This window comes from Entelurus aequoreus, linkage group LG08 (genome assembly GCF_033978785.1).
Source record: "Entelurus aequoreus isolate RoL-2023_Sb linkage group LG08, RoL_Eaeq_v1.1, whole genome shotgun sequence".
NCBI lineage: Eukaryota > Metazoa > Chordata > Actinopteri > Syngnathiformes > Syngnathidae > Entelurus > Entelurus aequoreus.
Genome location: NC_084738.1, coordinates 54,108,055 through 54,133,757, shown reverse-complemented (window position 1 = coordinate 54,133,757; position 25,703 = coordinate 54,108,055). Strand labels below are relative to the sequence as shown.

General features: G+C 38.0%; 1 protein-coding gene across 2 annotated transcripts in view; it reads left to right on the top strand.

Annotated features, from left to right (window-relative positions):
- The first annotated feature begins 1,962 nt into the window (after positions 1-1,962).
- The window catches only part of st6galnac6 (ST6 (alpha-N-acetyl-neuraminyl-2,3-beta-galactosyl-1,3)-N-acetylgalactosaminide alpha-2,6-sialyltransferase 6), a 24,715-nt gene continuing 974 nt past the window's right edge, over positions 1,963-25,703 (top strand). The window contains exons 1-5 of one of the 2 annotated variants that reach the window (XM_062056794.1): positions 1,963-2,128; positions 8,620-8,678; positions 17,479-17,673; positions 18,529-18,941; positions 19,006-19,113. In XM_062056794.1, the coding sequence (XP_061912778.1) occupies positions 8,667-8,678; positions 17,479-17,673; positions 18,529-18,941; positions 19,006-19,113 (728 nt within the window). In that variant the 5' untranslated portion in view covers positions 1,963-2,128; positions 8,620-8,666. Of the gene's footprint in view, positions 2,129-8,161; positions 8,420-8,619; positions 8,679-17,478; positions 17,674-18,528; positions 18,942-19,005; positions 19,114-25,703 lie in introns of those variants that run through there. The other variant, XM_062056793.1, reaches the window with a different exon arrangement.

The following is a 25,703-nucleotide window of genomic DNA, read 5'->3' as shown; positions in this document are numbered from 1 at the left end:
TTTTAATGAAAACAATACACAACAATACAATAATAATGCAATACAATTTCAAAACCAAACCCAATTTTGGAGTTCTGAACTTGTGATTTCTTGCAGGTTAAGTGGTAATATTTCACATTTGTCCCAATTGACTTTATACCCTGATAAACAGCCATATTCAGTGATGACATTATTGATATAGTGTAGAGAGGAGTTAACATGTGACAGGTAGAGAATTATGTCGTCACAATACATCGCTTATTATACTGAGAGCCAATTTTTATAACATGAATATTATTTTCACTTATTATTTTTGCAGCTAAGGGTTCAAAAACCAAATTAAATAATAATCCAGATGCAGGACATTCCTGTTTTACTCCTCTTTTTAACGAAAAAGGTTCTGAAATATGATTATTGGTTTTGACTGATGCCATGGGCCTTGTATAAAGCATCTTAATCCATTGTATAAAATTATCTCCAAATCCAAATTTACGTAATGTGCAAAACATAAATGAGCAGTTTATGCGGTCGAATGCCTTCTCCGCATCAACACTACATACTGCTGTGGGATAAGGGAGACTTCTAGCATAGTAAATAACATTAAACAATTTCTTTGTATTGTCTGAAGATTGTCGACCTTCCATGAAGCCAGTTTGGTCAGTATGAATTAATTTTCCTATTACATTTGATAATCGTGTGGCTAAGATTTTTGCCAAGATTCAAAAGGATTCTCTATTCATTCAATACATATGATTTCAGCAGGATCCACCCCAGTCTGCTGACATGCAAGCAGAGTAGTAGATTTTGTAAAAAGCTTTTATAATTGTAAAGGACAATGTTTTAACAACTGATTACAATAATGTAAAAAATTTTTAACTACTAAATGACCAAAAATACGATTTATTTTATCTTTGTGAAAATATTGGACACAGTGTGTTGTCAAGCTTATGAGATGTGATGCAAGTGTAAGCCACTGTGACACTATTGTTCTTTTCTTTTTTTTTTTTTTATAAATGTCTAATGATAATGTCAATGAGGGATTTTTAATCACTGCTATGTTGAAATTGTAACTAATATTGATACTGTTGTTGATAATATTCATTTTTGTTTCACTACTTTTGGTTTGTTCTGTGTCGTGTTTGTGTCTCCTCTCAATTGCTCTGTTTATTGCAGTTCTGAGTGTTGCTGGGTCGGGTTTGGTTTTGGAATTGCATTGCATTGTTATGGTATTGCTGTGTATTGTTTTGTTGGATTGATTAATTAAAAAAATAAATAAAATAAAATTATTTTTAAAAAAAAAATTGATTTTTTTTAAATGAGAATCGATTCTGAATCGCACAACGTGAGAATCGCGATTCGAATCGATTTTTTCCCACACCCCTAATATATATATATAGTTAATTTACATGCAATCAGCTTTTGGCCCTCAAGCAAATTTTTTTTAGCCCAATGCGGCCCCCAAGTCAAAGTTTGGACACCACTGGGTTAAGGGAAAATAGCTTGTACTGTAAAGATACATTTCATGATTGATCAAAGTTTAGTTAAGATTACTGCGATAATTTTTTGTCATTAACCACACGAGTTAACTCGTTAATTTTGAAAGCCCTGTAAGAAATATTTAATACGACTACCAAGATGGAGTATTGCTCAACAAGGATAATCTCCAAAACATCCCAAAACTGGATTTTTGGACAAAAAGGATGGTAATCACTTTTATAAACAAAGCAATTGTCACAAACTCGCATCACTGCGGTAGTTGTGACTCAAAAGATGCGGAGACAGGAGGCGATGTGCAGGCAAGAGTGACTTTAAGTCTCAAAACAGGTAGATAGTGCAGCAGGGAAGTGCACAGGAAAAGCAATGTAAAAATAAATAGCAACACCACGGGTGGTGAACCAATCAACGCAATAATCCAGCCCTGTCTGGAGGGCAGGGCTGGTATATAAAGGCGCCTGATCGACAACCCGGAACAGGTGTGCCCAGATTGCCAATCAGGGACAGGTGAGGGAGAGGAGTGGCGCAGCCACACAGAAAGTGAACTAAAGCAATAGAGGAAATCAGGAATTGGAAGAATAGGTCCGACCTGCTGTGACAAGAAGGGCTTTCCCTGGAAGAGGATATGTGCATGAACTTCACATACAAATAAAAGGTAAGACCCCAAATGTTATTTAATTGTGTAAATGTGACTAAGAAGTGTTTGATAGCGATTGATCTTCTTTTCTTTTGAATGCGCAGCCTGTGTTGACACTGATGACAGCATAGGATTGTTTTTTTTTTGCTCTACTGCCTTGAACCTCACCTCACATCACTGCTACATTACTCATGTGTAATGTTGAGCAACACTTGTGCGCTAATTAAAGGAAAACCTTGAGCAAATATTACCGGCCTCCCCTCCTAATTGAAATTGTATTGTGGTTTCGCTATCATTAGTGTTGTTATTATTATTATTATTATAAGTATTATTATTATAAGTGTGTGATGTTTTTGAAGCCCAAACCAAAGTATGGTTCCATTGTGTCAGCACAAGACGGTGAGATTCAGGCATTGTGGTATTTGAGGTGACATGTCTGCACACTTTATCGGACAATTCAGAACGGTAGAGGTTGAAATCACAACAAAAGGTCACTCCCACAACAGGTTGTGCAAGAATGTTAAGTAAAAGAAACACAACCGCTCTACGGCAACTAACAAATATGTTTCGTTTTATGGGGTGCTGAATGTAAAAAAAAAATTAAAAAAATCACTCACCTAGCTCAGGGGTGTCCAAACTTTTAAAAAATTATAAATGTTTCATCATTTTAATCAAAATTGTTATAATTTTCTGTGTTTTGTAGCACATGTGATACAATTTAGCTATTTTCCGGTTTATATACATTTTCACGTAATCATTACTCAGCACTTTTCCATCTTCCTCATGCATTTTTATCACAGCGCTTCGTTTTGTTATTCACAGCCTTATTCCAAAATAGAATACATCCTCAAAATTTTACACACAATACCCCATAATGACAATGTGAATTTTTTTTTTCTTTTTACAGCTTTTTGAAAATGTATTACACATAAAAAGCTAGGAAATCACATGTAGATTATTATTCACAGTCTTTGCTCAATACTTAGTTGATGCACATTTGGCAGAAATTACAGCCTCAGGTCTTTTTGAATACCATAAGCTTGGCACACCTATCTTTGGGCAGTTACCTCAGGTTACCTGTGGCTCTCCATCTTTTTTGTTGCGTCTGAGTCTGTGTATTCAAATAGGACATTTTCATAGCAAGAGCATTAACAACCTGTTTACAAAGTTTTCAACAGTGTTGGGTTAGTTACTGAAAACCAGTAATGAGTTATAGTTACTAGTTACTTCATTTCAAAAGTAACTCAGTTACTAACTCAGTTACTTACACCAAAAAGTAATGCGTTACTTTGAAAAGTAACTATTTAGTTACTTATTTTTTTCTTTTCTTTTTTAAAAGCTCCCATTAATGCCCTTTAGCCTTCATTTCAGTACTGTTATTGCACTGGAGAATAATACAATGTGTTGATCAACTTGACATGCATTTACATCACTGAACTCTGCTAAGCAATGTGGTCTACATACAACACACAAACAATGTGCTCTACATACAACACACAAAGACAAAGATATGTTTCAAAGGCCAATTTGTTTCTGGCCAGAACAAATTGACAAAACTATTTTAAATAGCTGCAACATAATGGCACTTTAACCTGAACTTGAAGTAGATAGGATATTTGATCCAAGACACAACTTACATTTAACTACAATGTTATTTTCTTTGTGCTCGACAAAAGAAAAGTATTGAGAATTTCTCCTTGTTAAAAAAATCGACTCTTTGCTTCGCCATGATGTCTTGTTAGTTGTTATGATAGTAGCGTACGTGTGTGTGTGTGTGTGTGTGTGTGTGTGTGTGTGTGTGTGTGTGTGTGTGTGTGTGTGTGTGTGTGTGTGTGTGTGTGTGTGTGTGTGTGTGTGTGTGTGTGTGTGTGTGTGTGTGTGTGTGTGTGTGTGTGTGTGTGGCCCTTTAAGATATGACAACATGTGGGTGAGGGACGTCAGTGAGTGAGTGGGCGAGAGAAGTGAGCGAGCGGCGCGACAGTGAGTGCGTGCAGGTGCTCTAGCTTGCTGGATGGCTGCGTCCAATAAAGTCACAAAGTTGCAACAAACCGCCGGCGCCTCGTCATTCACCCTCAGCTGTAAAGACCCTCTTCCGGGTAAAGCGAAGGTTGTTAGCCCCGAAGGAACGTCTCCCCTGCGCTCCTCAACTACGGTATGGGAGTCCCCCGTCCCCCCGTCCCCCCCCCCCACCCACACAAAGCACTTACGAGTGACGCATCTGTCCTCATTTTCAAAATGGAGGAAGCTGCTTTCAGTAGTTTACAATCGCACAAAGGAAAAAAGATAAAGAGCTTTTCAGTAGGATTTAAGGTCCAAGCTATTGAATACCGGTACAGTATGCTAAAGAGAACAGTAAGCAGCTATGTTTTATTAATATACCGTAGCTGCGTGTGTGAAATACTGTATAAGTCATTAAATGACTCCCGCCTCCTGGTGGTAGAGGGCGCTGCCGCGCTAGTGATCCTTCTTGCGACTTCCGGTACTGCAGAAGAAGTGAACACACGCAGCAAGAGATTTTTTTTTTTTCCTCTGCCTGAACTTTTAACATGGAGGATTACATACCGGTATCTAAAATAAAACAGTTTTCTAAACTGGACTTTCAATCGAAGCAGGAGGTAATAATTAAAGGAATATCTCCATCGAAACAGAGACTTTTAAAACTGAAGAAAGAAAATAAGGAAGACTTCTATAAACAAGTTATCGATGCTTTTGGTCAGAAGGAGCTGCAAATGGACTCCATTTATAAGTACAGGTAAGACCATAATAACGTTTTTTTTTAATTAAATGTGCTTTTCATGATGGTATGCTTACATCTCACTCAAAGCGCACGCCTAAATTTTATGGATTCCTTTTGGTAAATGCCGGAGTGAGAAGAGGTTTTAAAATAATTACCGCATGCACGGCCATCCCACCGGTTTCTGGTAAACGCAGGTGTGATAGGAGGTTTTAAATTAATTAACGCCCCTGCGGCTATTCAAGGAAATACGGTACTCGAGTTGGTGAATTCTAGCTGTAAATAACCACGCCCCCCGTGGTTGGGGGCGTGGTTGATATATACACATATATATATATATGTGTATATATATATGTGTATATATATATATGTGTATATATATAAATATATATGTGTATATATATATATATATATATATATATATATATATATATATGTGTATGTGTGTATATGTATGTATGTGTGTATATGTATTTATATATATGTGTATATTTATATAATATATATATAAATATACACATATATATGAATACATATACATATATATATATATATATATATATATATATACATATACACAGATATATATATATATATATTTTTATATGTGTGTATATGTATTTATACATATATATGTGTGTATATGTATTTATATACTGTATATATATATGTGTATATTTATATATATATATATATATATATATATATACACACATATATATATATGAATACATATATATATATATTAAGATTAAGATTAAAGTACCAATGATTGTCACACACACACTAGATGTGGTGAAATTTGTCCTCTGCATTTGACCCATCCCCTTGGGGAGCAGTGGGCAGCAGCGGCGCCGCGCCCGGGAATCATTTTGGTGATTTAACCCCCAACTCCAACCCTTGATGCTGAGTGCCAAGCAGGGAGGGAAACGGGTCCCATTTTTATAGTCTTTGGTATGACTCGGCTGGGATTTAAACTCCAACCTACCAATCTCAGGGCGGACACTCTATATATATATATATATATATATATATATATATATATATATATATATATATATATATATATATATATATATATATATATATATATATATATATATATATATATATATATATATATATATATATATATATATATATATATGGCAGCACGGTGGGAGAGGGGTTAGTGCGTCTGCCTCACAATACAAAGGTCCTGAGTAGTCGTGAGTTCAATCCCAGCCTCGGGATCTTTCTGTGTGGAGTTTGCATGTTCTCCCCGTGACTGCGTGGGTTCCCTCCGGGTACTCCGGCTTCCTCCCACCTCCAAAGACATGCACCTGGGGATAGGTTGATTGACAACACTAAATTGGCCCTAGTGTGTGAATGTGAGAGTGAATGTTGTCTGTCTATCTGTGTTGGCCCTGCGATGAGGTGGCGACTTGTCCAGGGTGTACCCCGCCTTCCGCCCGATTGTAGCTGAGATAGGCTCCAGCACCCCCCGCGACCCCGAAGGGAATAAGCGGTAGAAAATGGATGGATGGATATATATATATATATATATATATATATATATATATATATATATATATATATATATATATATATATATATATATATATATATATATATATATATATATATATATATATATATATATATATATATATATATATATATATATATATATATATATGTATGTATATATATATATATGTGTATATATATATATATATGTATATATATATATATATATATATATATATATATATATATATATATATATATATATATATATATATATATATATATATATACATACATACACATATATATATGTATATATATATGTATATATGTATATATATATATATATGTGTGTATGTGTATGTATGTAAGTGTCCGCCCTGAGATCAGTAGGTCGAGAGTTCATACAAAAGACCAAAAAAATAATGACCCATTACCTCCCTGCTTGGCACTCATTGTGTGTATTTATTATAATTTTTATTTTACCCCTGGTCGAGCATATAATTTGTATGTTAATCTCACATTTACAATGGTAAATCTAAATATATATGGTTTATTCAGACACTGTGCAGTTTGATGGCTCCTTGACAGTGTTTTTGTGTATAGGGACAAGCGGTAGTAAAAAATGGATGGATGTATATTGCTAACGAGAATGCTTAAAACTATACCAGTATATGTGGTGCTTGGCGGAGGTAATAAAGTGGAGAGGGGGGAGGGGGGTTCTTGACGTGCTGCAGTCAAGCGCCCCTGGCTGCAGCCCGCAGATCGAGGAGGGGCTTATTTTCCCTCAATGTGGGCGGGTCTCAACGTTGAGCCCGCGGACTCCATCTGGTGGCGGAGATCCGGCACAGCACAATGACTTAATATGGAAAAAGGTTCATGTATTTGATAGACTTAGACATTCCTACTTTTAACTTGTCAAATGTATTTTTTTACCCTGAAAAAAAAAAAAATATATATATATATATATATATATATATATATATATATATATATATATATATATATATATATATATATATATATATATATATATATATATATATATATATATATATATATATATATATATATATATATATATATATATATATACATACATCCATCCCGCTCTGGCTCAGGATCAGCAGGCTATCCAGACCATAGCAAGATGGATGAACATTCCTCGGCATCAAGGATCCTCAGGAAGTGATCCCAAGATCACCTCTCGAGGACCTCTTCACCGTTCACACTTAAAAAAGAAAAGGAAAGTCACAGAAGTTGATCAGATGTAAAACAATACAAAATAAAAAGACACAAAAAATAAATAAATAAATAAGCAAGTAAACCGTGGCAAGGCCATATCAGAAGTAACAAAAAAAACACAATAATAGTGTAGGATCAATACAGAAAATAATAAAGATAATAAAAAAAGAATAAAACTACAAAAAAGATGGCAGATACATTTGACAAGTTAAAAGTAGCTTTATTGACGTTTGAGAATGTGCTGCCGGATCTCCGCCACCAGATGAAGCCCCCGTGGTAAAAAAAAATACATTTGACAAGTTAAAAGTAGGAATGTCTAAGTCTATCAAATACATTAACCTTTTTCCATACTATGGTTTATATATATATATATATATTTTTTATTGTTTTTTCATGGTAAAAAAAATACATTTGACAAGTTAAAAGTAGCTTTATTGACGTTTGAGAATGTGTGCTGCCGGATCTCCGCCACCAGATGGAGCCCGCGGGCTCAACGTTGAGACCCGCCCACATTGAGGGAAAATAAGCCCCTCCTCGATCTGCGGGCTGCAGCCAGGGGTTACTCGCTGCAGTGAGCTGGGTGATGACGTCAGCGGATGGCGCAGGAAGATAGGACTGCATGAACAAACACCGAGCTCTTTTGAATCGGCTATAAAAACAAAATACAAAAACAAAACATGATACTGTGGACTAGTCGAGGTTTCCGTGAGCATAATGTGGTAACATTTACAGCTTAAAAAATAAAAATAAAGAAAACGTCGTGGGAATGTCGCTCGCGGGAAATCTCCATCAACGTCGACCACTGGGGGATGCGTAAGATGGTAATATCTCATATTTATCAGTCCTTTTTATTTACTTTGGATATTTAAAAATGTTTCGGTAAATAAGTGAGCGATGATCATAACGTCCGTGGGTGGCTTTGCATTGACATGGAGTGCCTTGACTTGCCGTGTGCAAACAGCAGCAGCCATTAAAACAAACATTGAGATTGTGTTTGTCTGGTTTTGATTTTTCTTTGCAGGAGCGTCACAACCTGCGAGGCGTCAAAACACAGCGGGACCTAGGAGCATGGCGCTTAAGGTAAAAAAAACAAAAAACACACACACAAAAACAGGAGGGTGTGGTCCAACCACAACGTTCGCATCTCTATCTTCCATAACCATGCTTACTACTTTGTATGTTTTTCTTATCTTTATTGTCTTTGCGGTGGTGCTGTGCAACTTCTCACATGCAGTTATAGGTGCAATAAACTGTTTAAACATAAGAAATGTGGCTGTAGGGCTAATTTACTGTGCCAGACACTAGGCAATGTTTTAAAAATATGTAACCCATTGATTGATTGATTGAAACTTTTATTAGTAGATTGCACAGTACACTAAATGGTAACACCAGAATAAGTTTTTCAACTTGTTTAAGTCGGGGTCCAAGTAAATCAATTCATGGTACAAATATATATTATCAGCATAATACAGTAATCACACAAGTTAATCATCAGAGTATATACATTGAATTATTTACATTATTTACAATCCGTGGGCCGTGTCACAGTCAGTAACCTTGTTAAACATTCAAACGCAATTGCCCATGCTAACATATTGACGAATAACTTGTTTTGAAAGATAAATCAAGTTGCCTTGCTGGTATCCGGCAAGGACAAGTCACAGGTGGAGAAAATCCTCAGTGCTGAGCTCTGTAGAACTTGCACCTGGCTCGCTGACAACAAGCTATCCATCCACTTGGGTAAAACAGAATCCATCCTGTTTGGGTCCCACATCAAACTTAAGAGAGTCAATGACTTCACCATAAAAGTAGGTGACAGTGTCATCACCAGGAAAGATGAGGTCTCCAACCTAGGTTCCATTCTAGAGGCGAACCTTTCCTGTGATATAATGGCAACCAAGGTAATCAAAAAGGTTAACCAACGAACGAGATTTCTCTACAGAATTTCCTTACTGGTCAACAAAAGCACCTTGAGGATTCTGGCGGGAACTCTCGTTCAACCCTTTTTCGATTACGCATGCACCTCCTGGTACCCTAGCACCTCCAAAACCCTCACATCTAAACTCCAAACATCTCAGAACAAGCTAGTCAGGTTACTTCTAGACCTCCACCCCAGATCCCACCTCACTCCTACCCACTTCTCTAAAGTGGGCTGGCTCAAGGTGGAGGACAGAGTTAAACAACTTGCACTGAGCCTAGTCTATAAAATCCGCTACACCTCCCTGATACCGAAGTACATGTCAAACTACTTCCTTAACGTAAATGACCGCCATAACCACAACACCAGGGGGTGCTCCACTAACCACGTTAAACCCAGATTCCGAACTAACAAAGGTCTTAACTCATTCTCTTTCTATGCCACATCAATGTGGAATGCGCTCCCAACAGGTATAAAAGAAAGGGCATCTCTATCCTCCTTCAAAACCGCACTAAAAGTTCACCTCCAGGCAGCTACAACCCTAAACTAACACCCTCCCCGGATTGCTAATAATCAAATGTAAACAATCAAATGCAGATACTTTTTCTTTTTCTTATGCCTTCTGATCTCTCTCTCTCTCTCCCTCTCTCTCTATGTCCACTACTTGATGTCCATATCCCCCCCTCCCTCCACACCCCTGATTGTAAATAATGTAAATAATTCAATGTGATTATCTTGTGTGATGACTGTATTATGATGATAGTATATATGATAGTATATATCTGTATCATGAATCAATTTAAGTGGACCCCGACTTAAACAAGTTGAAAAACTTATTCGGGTGTTACCATTTAGTGGTCAATTGTACGGAATATGTACTTCACTGTGCAACCTACTAATAAAAGTCTCAATCAATCAATCAAGCTAAGTGTTTGTGTGTTTAGAAGCTAGTACACACACACACAGAGATGCGTGATTCGCTCCATCTTGTAGTTGGCACCTCTTCTCACCATCGAAACTAAGGGAGTATGCTAATTGTGTGTATGTGTAAAGATGCAAACATGGGGTGGACTCATTGTGTTTCGTTCCTCAAGCGTTCTACTTTGCTAAGGTGGAAGTATTCCACACAACGGCATGCAGTAAACAACAAAACACAGAGATCGGTGGTGGCCGAACTTTGTCAGCAGGTGAGCTACTTTTCAAATAAGCAAGTCAGGGTGATCCACCTCATCTTCACACACACACACGCACACATATATACAAATATAATATATTTAAAATTAGAGATGTCCGATAATATCGGACTGCCAATATTATCGGCCGATAAATGCTTTTAAATGTAATATCGGAAATTATCGGTATCTGTTTCAAAAAGCAAAATGTATGACTTTTTAAAACGCCGCTGTGTACACGGACGTAGGGAGAAGTACAGAGCGCCAATAAACCTTAAAGGCACTGCCTTTGCGTGCCGGCCAAGTCACATAATATATACGGCTTCTCACACACACAAGTGAATGCAACGCATACTTGGTCAACAGCCATACAGGTCACACTGAGGGTGGCCGTATAAACAACTTTAACACTGTTACAAATATGCGCCACACAGTGAACCCACACCAAACAAGAATGACAAACTCATTTCGGGAGAACATCCGCACCGTAACACAACATAAACACAACAGAACAAATACCCAGAACCCCTTGCAGCACTAACTCTTCCGGGACGCTACAATATACACCCCCGCTACCCAAAAACCCTGCCCACCTCAACCTCCTCATGCTCTCTCAGGGAGAGCATGTCCCAAATTCCAAGCTGCTGTTTTGAGGCATGTTAAAAAGAATAATGCACTTTGTGACTTCAATAATAAATATGGCAGTGCCATGTTGGCATTTTTTTCCATAACTTGAGTTGATTTATTTTGGAAAACCTTGTTTAATGCATACAGCGGGGCATCACAACAAAATTAGGCATAATAATGTGTTAATTCCACGACTGTATATATCAGTATTGGTTGATATCGGTATCGGTAATTAAGAGTTGGACAATATCGGAATATCGAATATCGGCAAAAAAGCCATTATCGGACATCTCTATTTATAATTTATATTTAATTATTTATGAAACAGGCGTTTTTTGTTAACATGTTTTTTTTTAATAGAAATACATGCATGTTTAACACGGGCATCATGTTGTAATTGTACGCATGTTCAAAATAAACTCAAATCATAACCATAAACTATAGATTTCTTTCTTTCATGAAGACAATATAAGTTGGTATATTACCTTATTCTGATGACTTGCATTGATTGGAATCAGACAGGAGTCACAGTAGTGCTGATTACTTCCACATTTTCGTATTTATATTGTGGAAGAGGAAAAAAAAGACCTCCTTTCTGTTCAACAGCACATGAAAGTGGTTGGTTTTGGGCATCTTATTTGTCCAGCTTTCACTCTTTATAAGAAATACATTGACGGCAAACTCCGTAGCTTGCTTGCTTGTGTGCGCTAGCTTTCTGAGACTCTTATTTTGTTAGCGCAGACAGGATGGAGCAGCGCTTTTATTGTGAAGACGGGAACTGTGCGGTCCGCCTTTAGGCTTTTGACAGGGCGTGAGTCTGTTTTTTGTTCTTAATAGGAATAGCACTGCAGAAAACAACTACAGTGATGTCGTCCCCTTCCAGTGTAACAGGGCTGTCATCAGAAAGACTCTGATTGGCACCAAGGGACAGGTGTGCACTGATTGCCAATCAGGGACAGGTGTAGGGGGCAGTGCTCAGAGGCAAACGAGGAAGCACACAGGAAGTGGAAACTAGAAATTAGAACGCTATAACAGAATTAACACCAAAACTTAGTACAAACAATCATGAGTATTTATGACAAAAATTCTTGGGATATATTATTGCATGGTTAGATAATTAAGTTTAGAACAGGGATGTCCAAACTTTATAACTCGGGGGCCTCATTGAGCTAATAAAATTTGGCTGGGGGCCGAATCCAAACTGCATGTAAATTAACAATTTATTTATATACATATATACTGATAGCCTATAAATGTGTATATATATTATATACATATGATTCTATATACATACTATTTATGTATATACACACTCACATGCACACAATGTATATACAATTTATATATTTATACAGTTCTGAAGTATGTGTACTTATATAGATATTAAATAGGTGTAATTAAATAAGCATCTAAATGAATTTGATATCGAAATCACTGCACTAACTTCAGTTGTTTTTTATTTATTACAACTGTGCGCTGTCCCAAAATGATCTGTGATCACGTTTACACATCTTTTTTTCCCCCCATGTAATCGGCGATCGCAATGTTTGAAGTCTGCATATTCATTTCGTACCAAATTGAAGATGAAAGTTTGCCAAACATGTAAAAATACAGTACAACCTGCGGGAAAGCCATAATTTCACACGCAAACACAATTTAGGACGCTTTTTTTTGCCAGTTAATTGTGACGTTACAACAATCATGTACAAACAATCTTGTACAAAAATAACACTTCAAAACCAGTAAAGTTGGCATGTTGTGTAATTCGTAAGTAAAAACCGAATACAATGATTTTCAAATCCTTTTCAACTTATATTCAATTGAATAGACTGCAAAGACAAGATATTTAATGTTGGAACTGAGAAACTACATTTTTTTTTGCAAATAAACATTAACTTAAAATTTATGGCAACAAAACATTGCAAAAAAGTAGACACAGGGGCATTTTTACCACTGTGTTACATGGCCTTTCCTTTTAACAACACTCAGTCAACGTTTGGGAACTGAGGAGACCAATTTTTTAAGCTTTTCAGGTGGAATTCTTTCCCATTCTTGCTCGATGTCAGCTTAAGTTGTTCATCAGTCCGGGGTCTCCGTTGTGGTATTTTACTTACTTCATATTGCGCCACACATTTTCAATGGGAGACCGGTTATTTTCCTCTCTGTTCCGGAGGACACCACGTCCACAGTTACAAAAACAATTTGAAATGTAGACTCGTCAGACCACAGAACACTTTTCCACTTTGCATCAGTCCATCTTAGATGAGCTCGGGTCCAGCGAAGCCAGCTGCGTTTCTGGGTGTTGTTGATAAATGGCTTTCGTTTTGCATAGTAGAGTTTTAACTTGCACTTACATATGTGGCAAGGAACTGTAGTTACTGACGGTGGTTTTCTGAAGTGTTCCTGAGCCCATGTGGTGATATCCTTTACACACTGATGTCATTTTTGTAGCAGTACCGCCTGAGGGATCGAAGGTCCGTAATATCATCGCTTACGTGCAGGGATTTCTCCAGATTCTTTGAACATTTTGATGATATTACGGACCGTCAATGGTGAAATCCCTAAATTCCTTGCAATAGCTCGTTGAGAAATGTTGTGACTCTCGCCCCATCCTTGTTTGTGAATGACTGAGCATTTCATGGAAGCTGCTTTTACACCCAATCATGGCACCCACCTGTTCCCAATTAGCCTGTTCACCTGTGGGATGTTCCAAATAACTTTTGTCAGTCTTTTTGCCACTTGTGCCAGCTTTTTTGAAACATGTTGCAGGCATCAAATTCCAAATGAGCTAATATTTGTAAAAAAAACAGTTTTCCCTTTCAAACATTAATAATCTTGTCTTTGCAGTCTATTGGAATATAGGTTGAAAAGGATTTTCAAATCATTGTATTTTGTTTTTGTTTACACATGCCAACTTCACTGGTTTTGGGTTTTGTATTTAACTTTAACAATCCCCCCCACACACACATCAGACCGTAACGACAATGCAATAGGAAGTATGAATGGTAAAACATTGAATATTAAGAGTATATGACAGTTTGACTCCTACTTTGTTTTACTACCCTGACAACCTCCTTAAAGTTTTGTAATATATGAAGTGTTTTGTATGCACTGTAATGGATTTATACATGTGTAATTTTAAATTATATATACATGTTTCATAATGTCCTAAGAGTTCAATGAGCAAGTGTGTTATGTGCAACAGTGTGTTGACTTTGTCGGTTGTAGTTCATTTACACCATGAGTGGGGAAAGTTGTTTGGATTGGTTCATATATATCGATGCTGTGCTCAAATCACTTTCAAATTAAATTTGTGGTCATTGACCATTGTTTCTATCTCTGCCCACTAGAGGGGGGCATTGTCACTCCAAATCAATCCACGGGAAACTACATTTAGGCAAAGTCACGTCGACGGCCAATGTTCTTGTCAAACTTATGTCTCGACCCGCGGGCTACACTGAAGACTTTGGACACCCCTGGTCTGGAAGATATGCAGTTGCAAGCAGTAAATTTTTATGTCAAAATTCAAAAAAATACATTGAGCTACAAAAGTGCTATACATTTCCTACATCTGCAGGCCACATAAAATGATGTGGCGGGCCTTGAGTTTGACACTAGGACCTTAGGAGCAGGGCTAGACAATGAGTCAACAGCCTGTCCAGTCGACAGAAATGCGATGCGAAAAAGCTGGTTGGGTGCAGCACTTTCTAACGTACACTACTGCCTCTAATGACATGCTACTCCCACTCATCTCACCCTAATCTAATGCCCAACATCAGAGCTTCAGTCGATTGCCTACTGAAAGCTAATATGGCGCCTGTAAAGCCCAGTCCAGATGGCACCAGATGAAGAAAAAGAAAACTGTAAAGCAGTGCTTTAACACTGGCCTGGAGACAAACACTTTTGTATCACATTCCTAAAAACACCAAAGAGCTCCTTTTTGTATAGAGGATCTTGGACCACAAAACACATTGGCAGATCCTTGCATTGAAATGTTAACCTTGCTCGCAAAAACAGAACACTGGGGCCAAACGGGTGATTTACATAACTGAAGCGCTTCTCAGGGCACCCCTTAAGGCCGTCTCATGTTTTTTTCGTCAAGTGATTTATGTAACTAAGGTGTTGCTGTAGCTTTTTTACTTCAGATACAGTCAGTAGTCAGTTGTTCAACTTCATTAGTAATGCTAACAGTAATCTTCCAAGGTTGGTTTTAGGTCCTCTCTATGCGGTCATTTGGGATATTCAACGTGTGGTCCGCGAGTTTGGTTGATAAAACTTGTAAGACACTCAGATTCTAAAAAAAACACTCAAATGCTGTCATAGAGATAATCTGCAGAATGTCCTTAAAACTGCAGAGCACTATTGTAACTCTGGCAAACTAAACAGACCTAATGTGTTCTGTAGAGGACGCTAGTTATCAGGACTATACGAATAGTGAAGGGAGAAGTCCGCCCTCCTGTTCTTTGGCTTTCTGTAAGCGTGGCTCCCAAAACAATTTAGTTGAATATCCCAGCTGTGAAGTCCCCGGAGGACATTCAATGGAGAATAACAACCAGAAATGTATCTGGAAAGAAAGCTTTTGAGCCATGCAACACACCAGATGTCTGTTCTGCTAGCAATAAAAGATCCATTCTGGAGGTCTCCATTTCTTCCAGAAGGAGCGAGTGATTAAATAAGACTCATCCGGCATTGCGGCATTCACGCTAATCGTTAGGTTCGACCTTAGTATTTTTACAGGCCAATATAAAACATGTGACTCCAATTTTTTTTCATCGTTTTGAACCGACACAAATTTACGTCACGTTTCAGACAAATTACATTTTGGAGATACTCTTAACACAAGGGGATGCTTTCATTGCCATTTTCTTCCGAGTGAGCACAAGTTATTTAAAAATAACTATGGATTACCACAAACCTTTACAAAAAAGAGGCCTTGGAAAAAATAAGAAGTTGCTCAACTTTTCGGGACGATCTACACTGCAAAAAGTCAGTGTTCAAAAACAAGAAAAAAAAATACAAAAATTAGGTGTATTTTATTTGAACTAAGCAAAATGATCTGCCAATAGAACAAGAAAATTTGGTTGTCAAGACTTTCCAAAACAAGTAAAATTACCTAACCTCAATGAACCCAAAAATACCTTAAAATAAGTATTTTATCACTAATAACAAGTGCACTTTTCTTGGTAGAAAAAAAAAAAAGAGACCTTTTTGCTCAATATGTTGAAAAATATTCTTAAATTAAGTAAATGCTAGTGCCATTATCTTGACATAATGATTTTTTTTTCATGCTTGAAATAAGAAATTAGTACTTTAAAAAAGTAGTTTTATACTTGTGAGTGTTGATGACACAGCTTTGCAACAGTTGATATTCTAGTTTCAAACATGTTTTACTCAATATAGGTCATCAAATCTCAGCAACAAGCTGTAATATCTTACTGAGATCATTTAGGACCAAAGCACTTAAAACAAGTAAAACACTCTAACATAAAATCTGCTTAGTGAGAAGAATTATCTTATTAGACAGAAAATAAGCAAATATCACCCTTATTTGAGATAATTAATCTTACTTAGATTTCAGTTTTTGCAGTGTAGATTAAAAGATGCGGCAGATCAGGGACTTTGCGAGATTTTGCTTCTTGGCGGTTGTCATGAACAAATTGGTGATGGCGTTCTGCTTTGCTGCAACTCTCTCAGTATATAATTGCAAAAAAAAACAGATTTTCTAGGAAATATTTGCAGGTTTTTTTGCTCACTCTGGAAACTGTAACCTGACAGGTCTGACGAAGGCTGAAGTGTCAGTAGGTAAGAGTTATCTCTCACTCAAAAAAACTACATTTGTCTGCACACAAGAATTCTGTACCCATTTGAGTGTTTGCTTTGGGTCTCACTTTTCCTTTACTGGTATTTGAAATTACAAATTCTTTGACGGCCACTCTCTCTGTGAGCTTGGGAATTTGTTCCAGAATACAGGGTGAGAACGAAACGGTATTTGGATTTTTCCGTATGCGTTGCATGGTTGGAAAAAAGTGTTTTGAAGTCTTTGACGAGAGGTCCTACCCCACAACCTGGCCTCAGTCAGTCAGCTTTGAGCATCTGGGCGTGTCCCCCCCGCCGTGTCGATTTTGTGGACCACATTCCTAGAGGTCCACTTGTGTCTTCTCAGGACGCACCGTGGAGCCATCGGTTAGCCATCTTGGCCGCAGTCTTCATCTTGATGACGCTCTTCATCCTCTACAACTCCAACACCAGCAACGAAACATACGCGCCCTTCACCGTGGTCAGAAACCACACCCCCAAGACCACAGACCTAAAGAAGTGGGCCACCAAAGACTGTTACGTGCCCGTTCAGGGGAATAAGGTAGGCTTTGATTGAGACTTTTATTAGCAGGTTGCACAGTGAAGTACATATTCCGTACAATTGACCACTAAATGGTAACACCCGAATACGTTTTTCAACTTGTTTAAGTCGGGGTCCACTTAAATTGATTTATGATACAGATATATACTATCAGAAAGATACTATCATCATAATACAGTCATCACACAAGATAATCACATTGAATTATTTACATTATTTACAACCAGGGGGGTGGGGGGTAGGATATGGACAGCAAGTAGTAGAGAGAGAGAGAGAGAGAGAGATCAGAAGGCATAAGAAAAAGTATCTGCATTTGATTGTTTACATTTGATTATTAGCAATCCGGGGAGGGTGTTAGTTTAGGGTTGTAGCTGCCTGGAGGTGAACTTTTATTGCGGTTTTGAAGGAGGATAGAGATGCCCTTTCTTTTATACATGTTGGGAGCGCATTCCACATTGATGTGGCATAGAAAGAGAATGAGTTAGACCTTTGTTAGTTCGGAATCTGGGTTTAACGTGGTTAGTGGAGCTCCCCCCGGTGTTGTGGTTATGGCGGTCAGTTTGACATGTACTTCGGTATCAGGGAGGTGTAGTGGATTTTATAGACTAGGCTCAGTGCAAGTTGTTTAACTCTGTCCTCCACCTTAAGCCAGCCCACTTTGGAGAAGTGGGTAGGAGTGAGGTGGGATCTGGGGTGGAGGTCTAGAAGTAACCTGACTAGCTTGTTTTGAGATGTTTGGAGTTTAGATTTGAGGGTTTTGGAGGTGCTAGGGTACCAGGAGGAGGCAGTTTCGGACGAGACCGATAGTGACTTTACGTTATGTTATGGACGTCTTGTGTTTTGTCTCCTCGGCAGAGCATGACTTTGCGATGTCACCAATGCGCCTTGGTCACCAGCTCCAGCCACGTCCTGGGCAGCAATGCCGGGAAGGAGATCGACGCCACGAATTGCGTCATCCGCATGAACGATGCCCCTACGACGGGTTACTTTGCTGACGTGGGCAAACGGACAACCCTGAGGGTGGTCGCCCACTCTAGCGTGTACAGGGTGGTCCGGCAGCCTAAAGAGTTCCTGAGCGGCGCGGACAGCAAACCCATCATCATCTTCTGGGGACCCCCAAGCAAAATGACTAAGGACTCCAAAGCAGCCGTGTATAGATCCATCCAGACAATCCACGCCACTTACGCCAATGTGTCTTGTTTCACCGTGGCGCCCAGCAAAATGAGCAAATTTGACAGCCTGTTCCAACGAGAGACCGGACGAGACAGGTGAGGCTTTTAGAAACCATCTAAGGACATCTTGGTTTTAATGTCACTTTATCTTTTTGTGCAGACAAAAATCACACTCATGGTTGAGCACTGGCTGGTTCACCATGGTCATCGCCATTGAAATATGCGACAATATCAAAGTGTACGGGATGGTTCCGCCCAATCACTGCCAGTGAGTAGATACTTTGGTCCAAGCAGGAGCCTGTCAGCTCAGCATAGACACGTTCATTTCTTGAGGGATGTGTTTCCTTTAGGGTAAAAAATATGTCGCCTTCACTGCATTGGACCCCTGCATTCTTACAGGGTCTTGATTACAATTATGAAGTTAGATTGAAATCCACAGTGCCTCGACTTGCAAGTTAAATATCCAGTTTCTGGCAAGCTCAAGCAAATGCGTGCAAAACCACACCTCTCATCTGTGATCTGCAGGTTTTTGAAATGTATTCTTTTTACTGAGTTGCTGACTGGTTGGTATAAAGCCTAATCTTAAGTGACTGGTTATGTATCAAAGAAACAAAGTGAAAATGTTAATGTACATTGAACACACTTCCTTGTGGTCTAGATCAGGGGTTCTTAACCCTTTTGACCTCGAGGCCCAATTTTTCCAATACAGAGGGACTTGAGGCCCACTCAGATATTAACACTGAATTAGTCATCTTACTCTTGATTTTAATAATATTCAATAATTATATCTAGTAGGGCTGCGAATCTTTGGGTGTCCCACGATTCGATTCAATATCGATTCTTGGGGTCACGATTCGATTCAAAATCGATTTTTTCCAATTCAACGCGATTCTCGATTCAAAAACGATATTTTCCCGATTCAAAACGATTCTCTATTCATTCAATACATAGGATTTCAGCAGGATCTACCCCAGTCTGCTGACATGCAAGCAGAGAAGTAGATTTTTGTAAAAAGCTTTTATAATTGTAAAGGACAATGTTTTATCAACTGATTGCAATAATGTAAATTAGTTTTAACTATTAAATTAACCAAAAATATGACTTATTTTATCTTTGTGAAAATATTGGACACAGTGTGTTGTCAAGCTTATGAGATGTGTAAGCCACTGTAACACTATTGTTCTTTTTTTTTTTAATTTATAAATGTCTAATGATAATGTCAATGAGGGATTTTTAATCACTGCTATGTTGAGATTGTAACTAATATTGATACTGTTGTTGATAATATTCATTTTTGTTTCACTACTTTTGGTTTGTTCTGTGTCGTGTTTGTGTCTCCTCTCAATTGCTGTTTATTGCAGTTCTGAGTCTTGCTGGGTCGGGTTTCGTTTTGGAATTGGATCGCATTGTTATGGTATTGCTGTGTATTGTTTTGTTGGATTGATTAATTTAAAAAAATAAAATAAATAAAAGATTAAATAAATAAATAAAAAATCGATTTTTTAAAAATGAGAATCGATTCTGAATCGCACAACGTGAGAATCGCGATTCGAATTCGAATCGATTTTTTCCCAAACCCCTAATATCTAGCCTTCTTAGTTTACAACCTTACCAAACGATATGAAAGCATGTGTAAATCACAAATATTATTATCAAGGCTTAGGTCAGGCTGATTACAATAATAAATACTAATGAAATATACTACAAAGTAAGGGACTCATAAAAACTGATCAAATCAATTTACATACAATTACGCAGAAAAATTCTTACTAAATTATTGAAAAATAATGTTTCTTAAAAAAACAGCAATAAAATTGAAGTGCAAATGAAAGTACGGCTTCACTACTTTAGTCATCATTTTTGCTCTTCAGAAACTTCGATGACCATAGCTCCAGAGTTCTTCTGTTTAAGATTGTCATTACTGCCACAAGTAGTGGAAAAGTGTATAACAACTGAGTACTGCTGCGGCCCATACCGACCACAACTGAGAAACATTTTTGGCGACCCAACAGCGGTTAAACACTGGTCTAAATAATATGTGATCGATATGCGTACCTGAATATGTCTGCAAATCGGTTGTATATGGAGGAGTTTCCTTTTAGATCAGGGGTTTTCCACAGTTTCCAGGCCAAGGACCTCTAAAAAAAAAAAAAAACTGGAGAGATTGAGTGGGGACCCCCATTTATATATCGTGTATTATATTGTGTTTTAAATTAAACTTGCTGCTGTGCAATACTAAGATATTCAAATAATACAATACAGTATAGTGCTGCTAATAGCTACCTGGAAACCAGCACTGCTAATTGCTAGCTATCTTAAATGTTCATCAGAATAATATTTACTTATTTCTTGTTTATTTGTAAACCTGCATGGTACAGTGAGTAGGGCGGCCATGCCAATGCCGTTTATAAACTACACTACAGTCTGTTGGATCAATGTTAATGTGTATTTAAGGACATTTAAATGTGTGGAAAAATTGTGGGGAAATATGAGAAAATATATATATATATTTTTTTTTAAGTACAATGAACCCAAAATTTTACGACCCTGCCTGCAGTATCTCTACTGACCCCTTGGTGAAGACCTCTGCTTTAGATTGCAAATGAACCTAGTCTACATGCTCAGTCCTCCCCAAAAGTATCAGAAATGTATTTTTTTAACACAAACATCACCGCTATTTTCTCCAGTCACGAAAATAAATGAAAAGTTGAAAATGCACACTCTTGGATCATTACAAAAAACAGACATATTCACTTCAGAGGCATAGCAGGCAGAGAGCATGTAATGGAATGCTTAAAGGCCTACTGAAACCCACTACTACCGACCACGCAGTCTGATAGTTTATATATCAATGATGAAATCTTAACATTATAACACATGCCAATACGGCCGGGTTAACTTATAAAGTGACATTTTAAATTTGCCGCTAAACTTCCGGTTCGAAACGCCTCTGAGGATGACGTATGCGCGTGACGTAGACCGGCGAACACGGGTATGCCTTCCACATTGAAGCCAATACGAAAAAGCTCTGTTTTCATTTCATAATTCCACAGTATTCTGGACATCTGTGTTCGTGAATCTGTTGCAATCATGTTCATTGCATTATGGAGAAGGAAGCTGAGCAAGCAAAGAAGAAAGTTGTCGGTGCGAAATGGACGTATTTTTCGAACGTAGTCAGCAACAACAGTAGACAGCCGGCGCTTCTTTGTTTACATTCCCGGAAGATGCAGTCAAGATGGAAGAACTCGGATAACAGAGACTCTAACCAGGAGGACTTTTGACTTCGATACACAGACGCCTGTAGAGAACTGGGACAACACAGACTCTTACCAGGATTACTTTGATTTGGATGACAAAGACGCAGACGTGCTACTGTGAGTATGCAGCTTTGGCTTCTAAACATTTGATCGCTTGACCGTATGTGCGCAACTTTTTTTTTGCGTATGTACGTAACTTTTTAAAAATATATAAGCTTTATGAACCTTGGGTTAGGTGAACGGTCTTTTGGGCTAAGTGATTGTGTGTGTTGATCAGGTGTTTGAATTGTATTGCCGTGTTCTATGGAGCTAGGAGCTAGCAGAGGAGCTAGGAGCTAGCGTAACAAACACGCAGGTGTTTTTATGCAGGATTAATTTGTGGCATATTAAATATAAGCCTGGTTGTGTTGTGGCTAATAGAGTATATATATGTCTTGTGTTTATTTACTGTTGTAGTCATTCCCAGCTGAATATCAGGTACCGTGAGTATGCAGCCTTGGCTGCTAAACATTTGATAGCTTGACCGTATGTGCGCGTCACGTACCTAACTTTTTAAAAATATATAAGCTTTATAAACCTTGGGTTAGGTGAACGGTCTTTTGGGCTGAGTGATTGTGTGTGTTGATCAGGTGTTTGAATTGTATTGGCGTGTTCTATGGAGCTAGGAGCTAGCAGAGGAGCTAGGAGCTAGCGTAACAAACACGCAGGTGTTTTTATGCAGGATTAATTTGTGGCATATTAAATATAAGCCTGGTTGTGTTGTGGCTAATAGAGTACATATATGTCTTGTGTTTATTTACTGTTGTAGTCATTCCCAGCTGAATATCAGGTCACCCCCGGCTCTCACAGCATCTTCCCTATCTGAATAGCTTCAACTCCCCACTAGTCCTTCACTTGCACTTTACTCATCCACAAATCTTTCATCCTCGCTCAAATTAATAGGGAAATCGTCGCTTTCTCTGTCCGAATCTCTCTCACTTCATGCGGCCATCATTGTAAACAATAGGGAACTTTGCGTATATGTTCAACTGACTACGTCACGCTACTTCCGGTAGGGGCAAGCCTTTTTTTTATCAGATACCAAAAGTTGCAATCTTTATCGTCGTTGTTCTATACTAAATCCTTTCAGCAAAAATATGGCAATATCGCGAAATGATCAAGTATGACACATAGAATAGATCTGCTATCCCCGTTTAAATAAAAAAAATTCATTTCAGTAGGCCTTTAAATGAGGACGTCCGTCAATCTGTGACATCACTGGTTAAAAAAAAGACTGCAAAACACAGCTTTCTGAGGTCTTTAAAACAAAAAGAAGCACAAACCTCGTTTGATGTTTTAACACAAATATCGAACATCGTAACGACATTCATAAGTCAGAAAAGAGAAAGCTGATCATAGGTCCTTCTAAGAAACTGTATCAAAGTACAACCACAAAACAGTGAGTTTCTTTTATTTATTTTTATTACAAAATGGAGGCAAGCGGAAATGTTTTGTGCTGCAAAGGAAACTGCAGTACAAAGGGAGGAAACGGTTGTTGCTGTGTCTTTGAGCAACGGTTCTAAAGGGAAAGGAGCCTGACAAGTCACTTGCACTGGGCTATTTCAGAACATAACCTGTACGTTGTATTATACAGGTAAACTGAAAACTGACATTCAATCACAATAACATCGTGTCTATAAGGGATTTTTATTTTTTTTCTTCAATCATTAAAATGTTTTAAATATCTATGGACAAAATTGTTAAAGGAGAGATATTATGAATTTGATCTATTCGGACTCATAAATGTTCCAATGTTGGATACTCGCTTAAAACAATGCAGAAAACGGCCAAAATCAAAAGGTTAATGCATTTTGGCGTGAGCTTGCACACAGTTTTGGATGCCTCTGTAGGCAGGGTCTGCAGTCTGGCTATGTTGTGACAGACTAACTTATTCAGACATTAAGTAAAGCTCTCAGCCAGAAGGGAGACTTAGACAAACTTTATTGATCCACAAGGGAAATTGTTCAATCCACAAGGAACATTAGAAAACAACAGGTGGGTTAAAGTATTATTTTTATGTAATCTTGGCGTGTGCATAATTACACTAAAGTGCAACCTGCAGTGACATAAATGCTACAAAAAGCGGCATTTTTATGCACTCGGAATCAGAGATTGTGCAGCTGTATCTAATGATGTGACCAAATGAATCTATATGTTTAATTGCTGGAAAATAGTGACAACTTCAAGATGTATATTTAAACCATGTACTTTTTCCAGAGATAAAATGTGATGCTTTTGGAGAGGGCGGGGTGTGGTTTCATTTGCAATATGGGAACGCCTCCACAACTTGCAGACGGACTAAAAAACGGTGTTATAACCGTGACCGTGGAGCAAAAATGACACCAAAGCATATCCAATATGTATTATCTAGACCAGTGTTTTTCAACCTTTTTTGAGCCAAGGCACATTTTTTTCTTTGAAAAAATGCAGAGGCACACCAACAGCAGAAAACATTAAAAATGAAACTCAGCAGCCGATATTGACAGTAAGAAGTTGTTCTCACAAGTGTTGGATATGAATTCAAAACATAACTCAGCATGCATCACTATAGCTCTTGTCTCAAAGTACTGACACGACCTGTCACATCATACCACGACTCATTTAGTTTTTTTGTGTTCTCCTGTGTGTAGTGTTTTAGTTCTTGTTTTTTGGTGGCTTTTCCTGTTTTGTTGGTATTTTCCTGTAGCAATTTCATTTCTTCCTTGAGCGCTGTTCCCCACACTTGCTTTGTTTTATCAATCAAGAATATTTAAGTTGTTGCTATCCTTCTTTGTGGGGACAATGTTGATTGTCATGTCATGCTCAGATGTACTTTGTGGACGCCTTCTCTGCTCCACTTGTTGTAAGTCTTTGCTGTCCTCCAGCATTCTGTTTTTGTTTACTTTGTAGCCAGTTCAGTTTTGGTTTCAATGCTTTTTCTTAGCAGCTCGGCTTCTGTTTATTTTTGGTTTACGCATTAGATACCTTTTAACCTGCACGCTGCCTCCCGCTGTCGTCTGCATATTGTGATCGCGACAATTGCTGCCACCTACTGATATGGAAGAGTATTACACAGTTACTCTACCAAGCTCGAGACAGTAGACACTCAACGGCACATTTGCGGATTATAACTACTGGTTTGCAAAAAATATTTTTAACCCAATTAGATGAAATTACATAATATCCCACGGCACACCAGACTATCTCACGGCACACTAGTGTGTGCCGCGGCACAGTGGTTGAAAAACACGGATCTAGACCAGTGATTTGCAAACTGTGGTATGCTGGCTCTATCTAGTGGTGTGCCAAAGAACCACTTGATTAAAGAATAGTGTTTTATTTGCCTACATTTAAACAAAGTTACTGTTCAAATTGTATGTAATGTTAGTGTGGCCAAAAAACCTCTGCCTTGTTTTTAAAGAAAACTTAGGTCTACTACACTACACTACTGTATTTTAATGTTAGTCAGTTTTTTTCCAAGGTGGTGAAAAAAGTTTCAAAACCACTGATCTCGACCACAAGGAAGTGTTAAATGTAGACTAAAATCATCATTGGTCCTCTTAAGTTCTTAAATGTCTAAAAC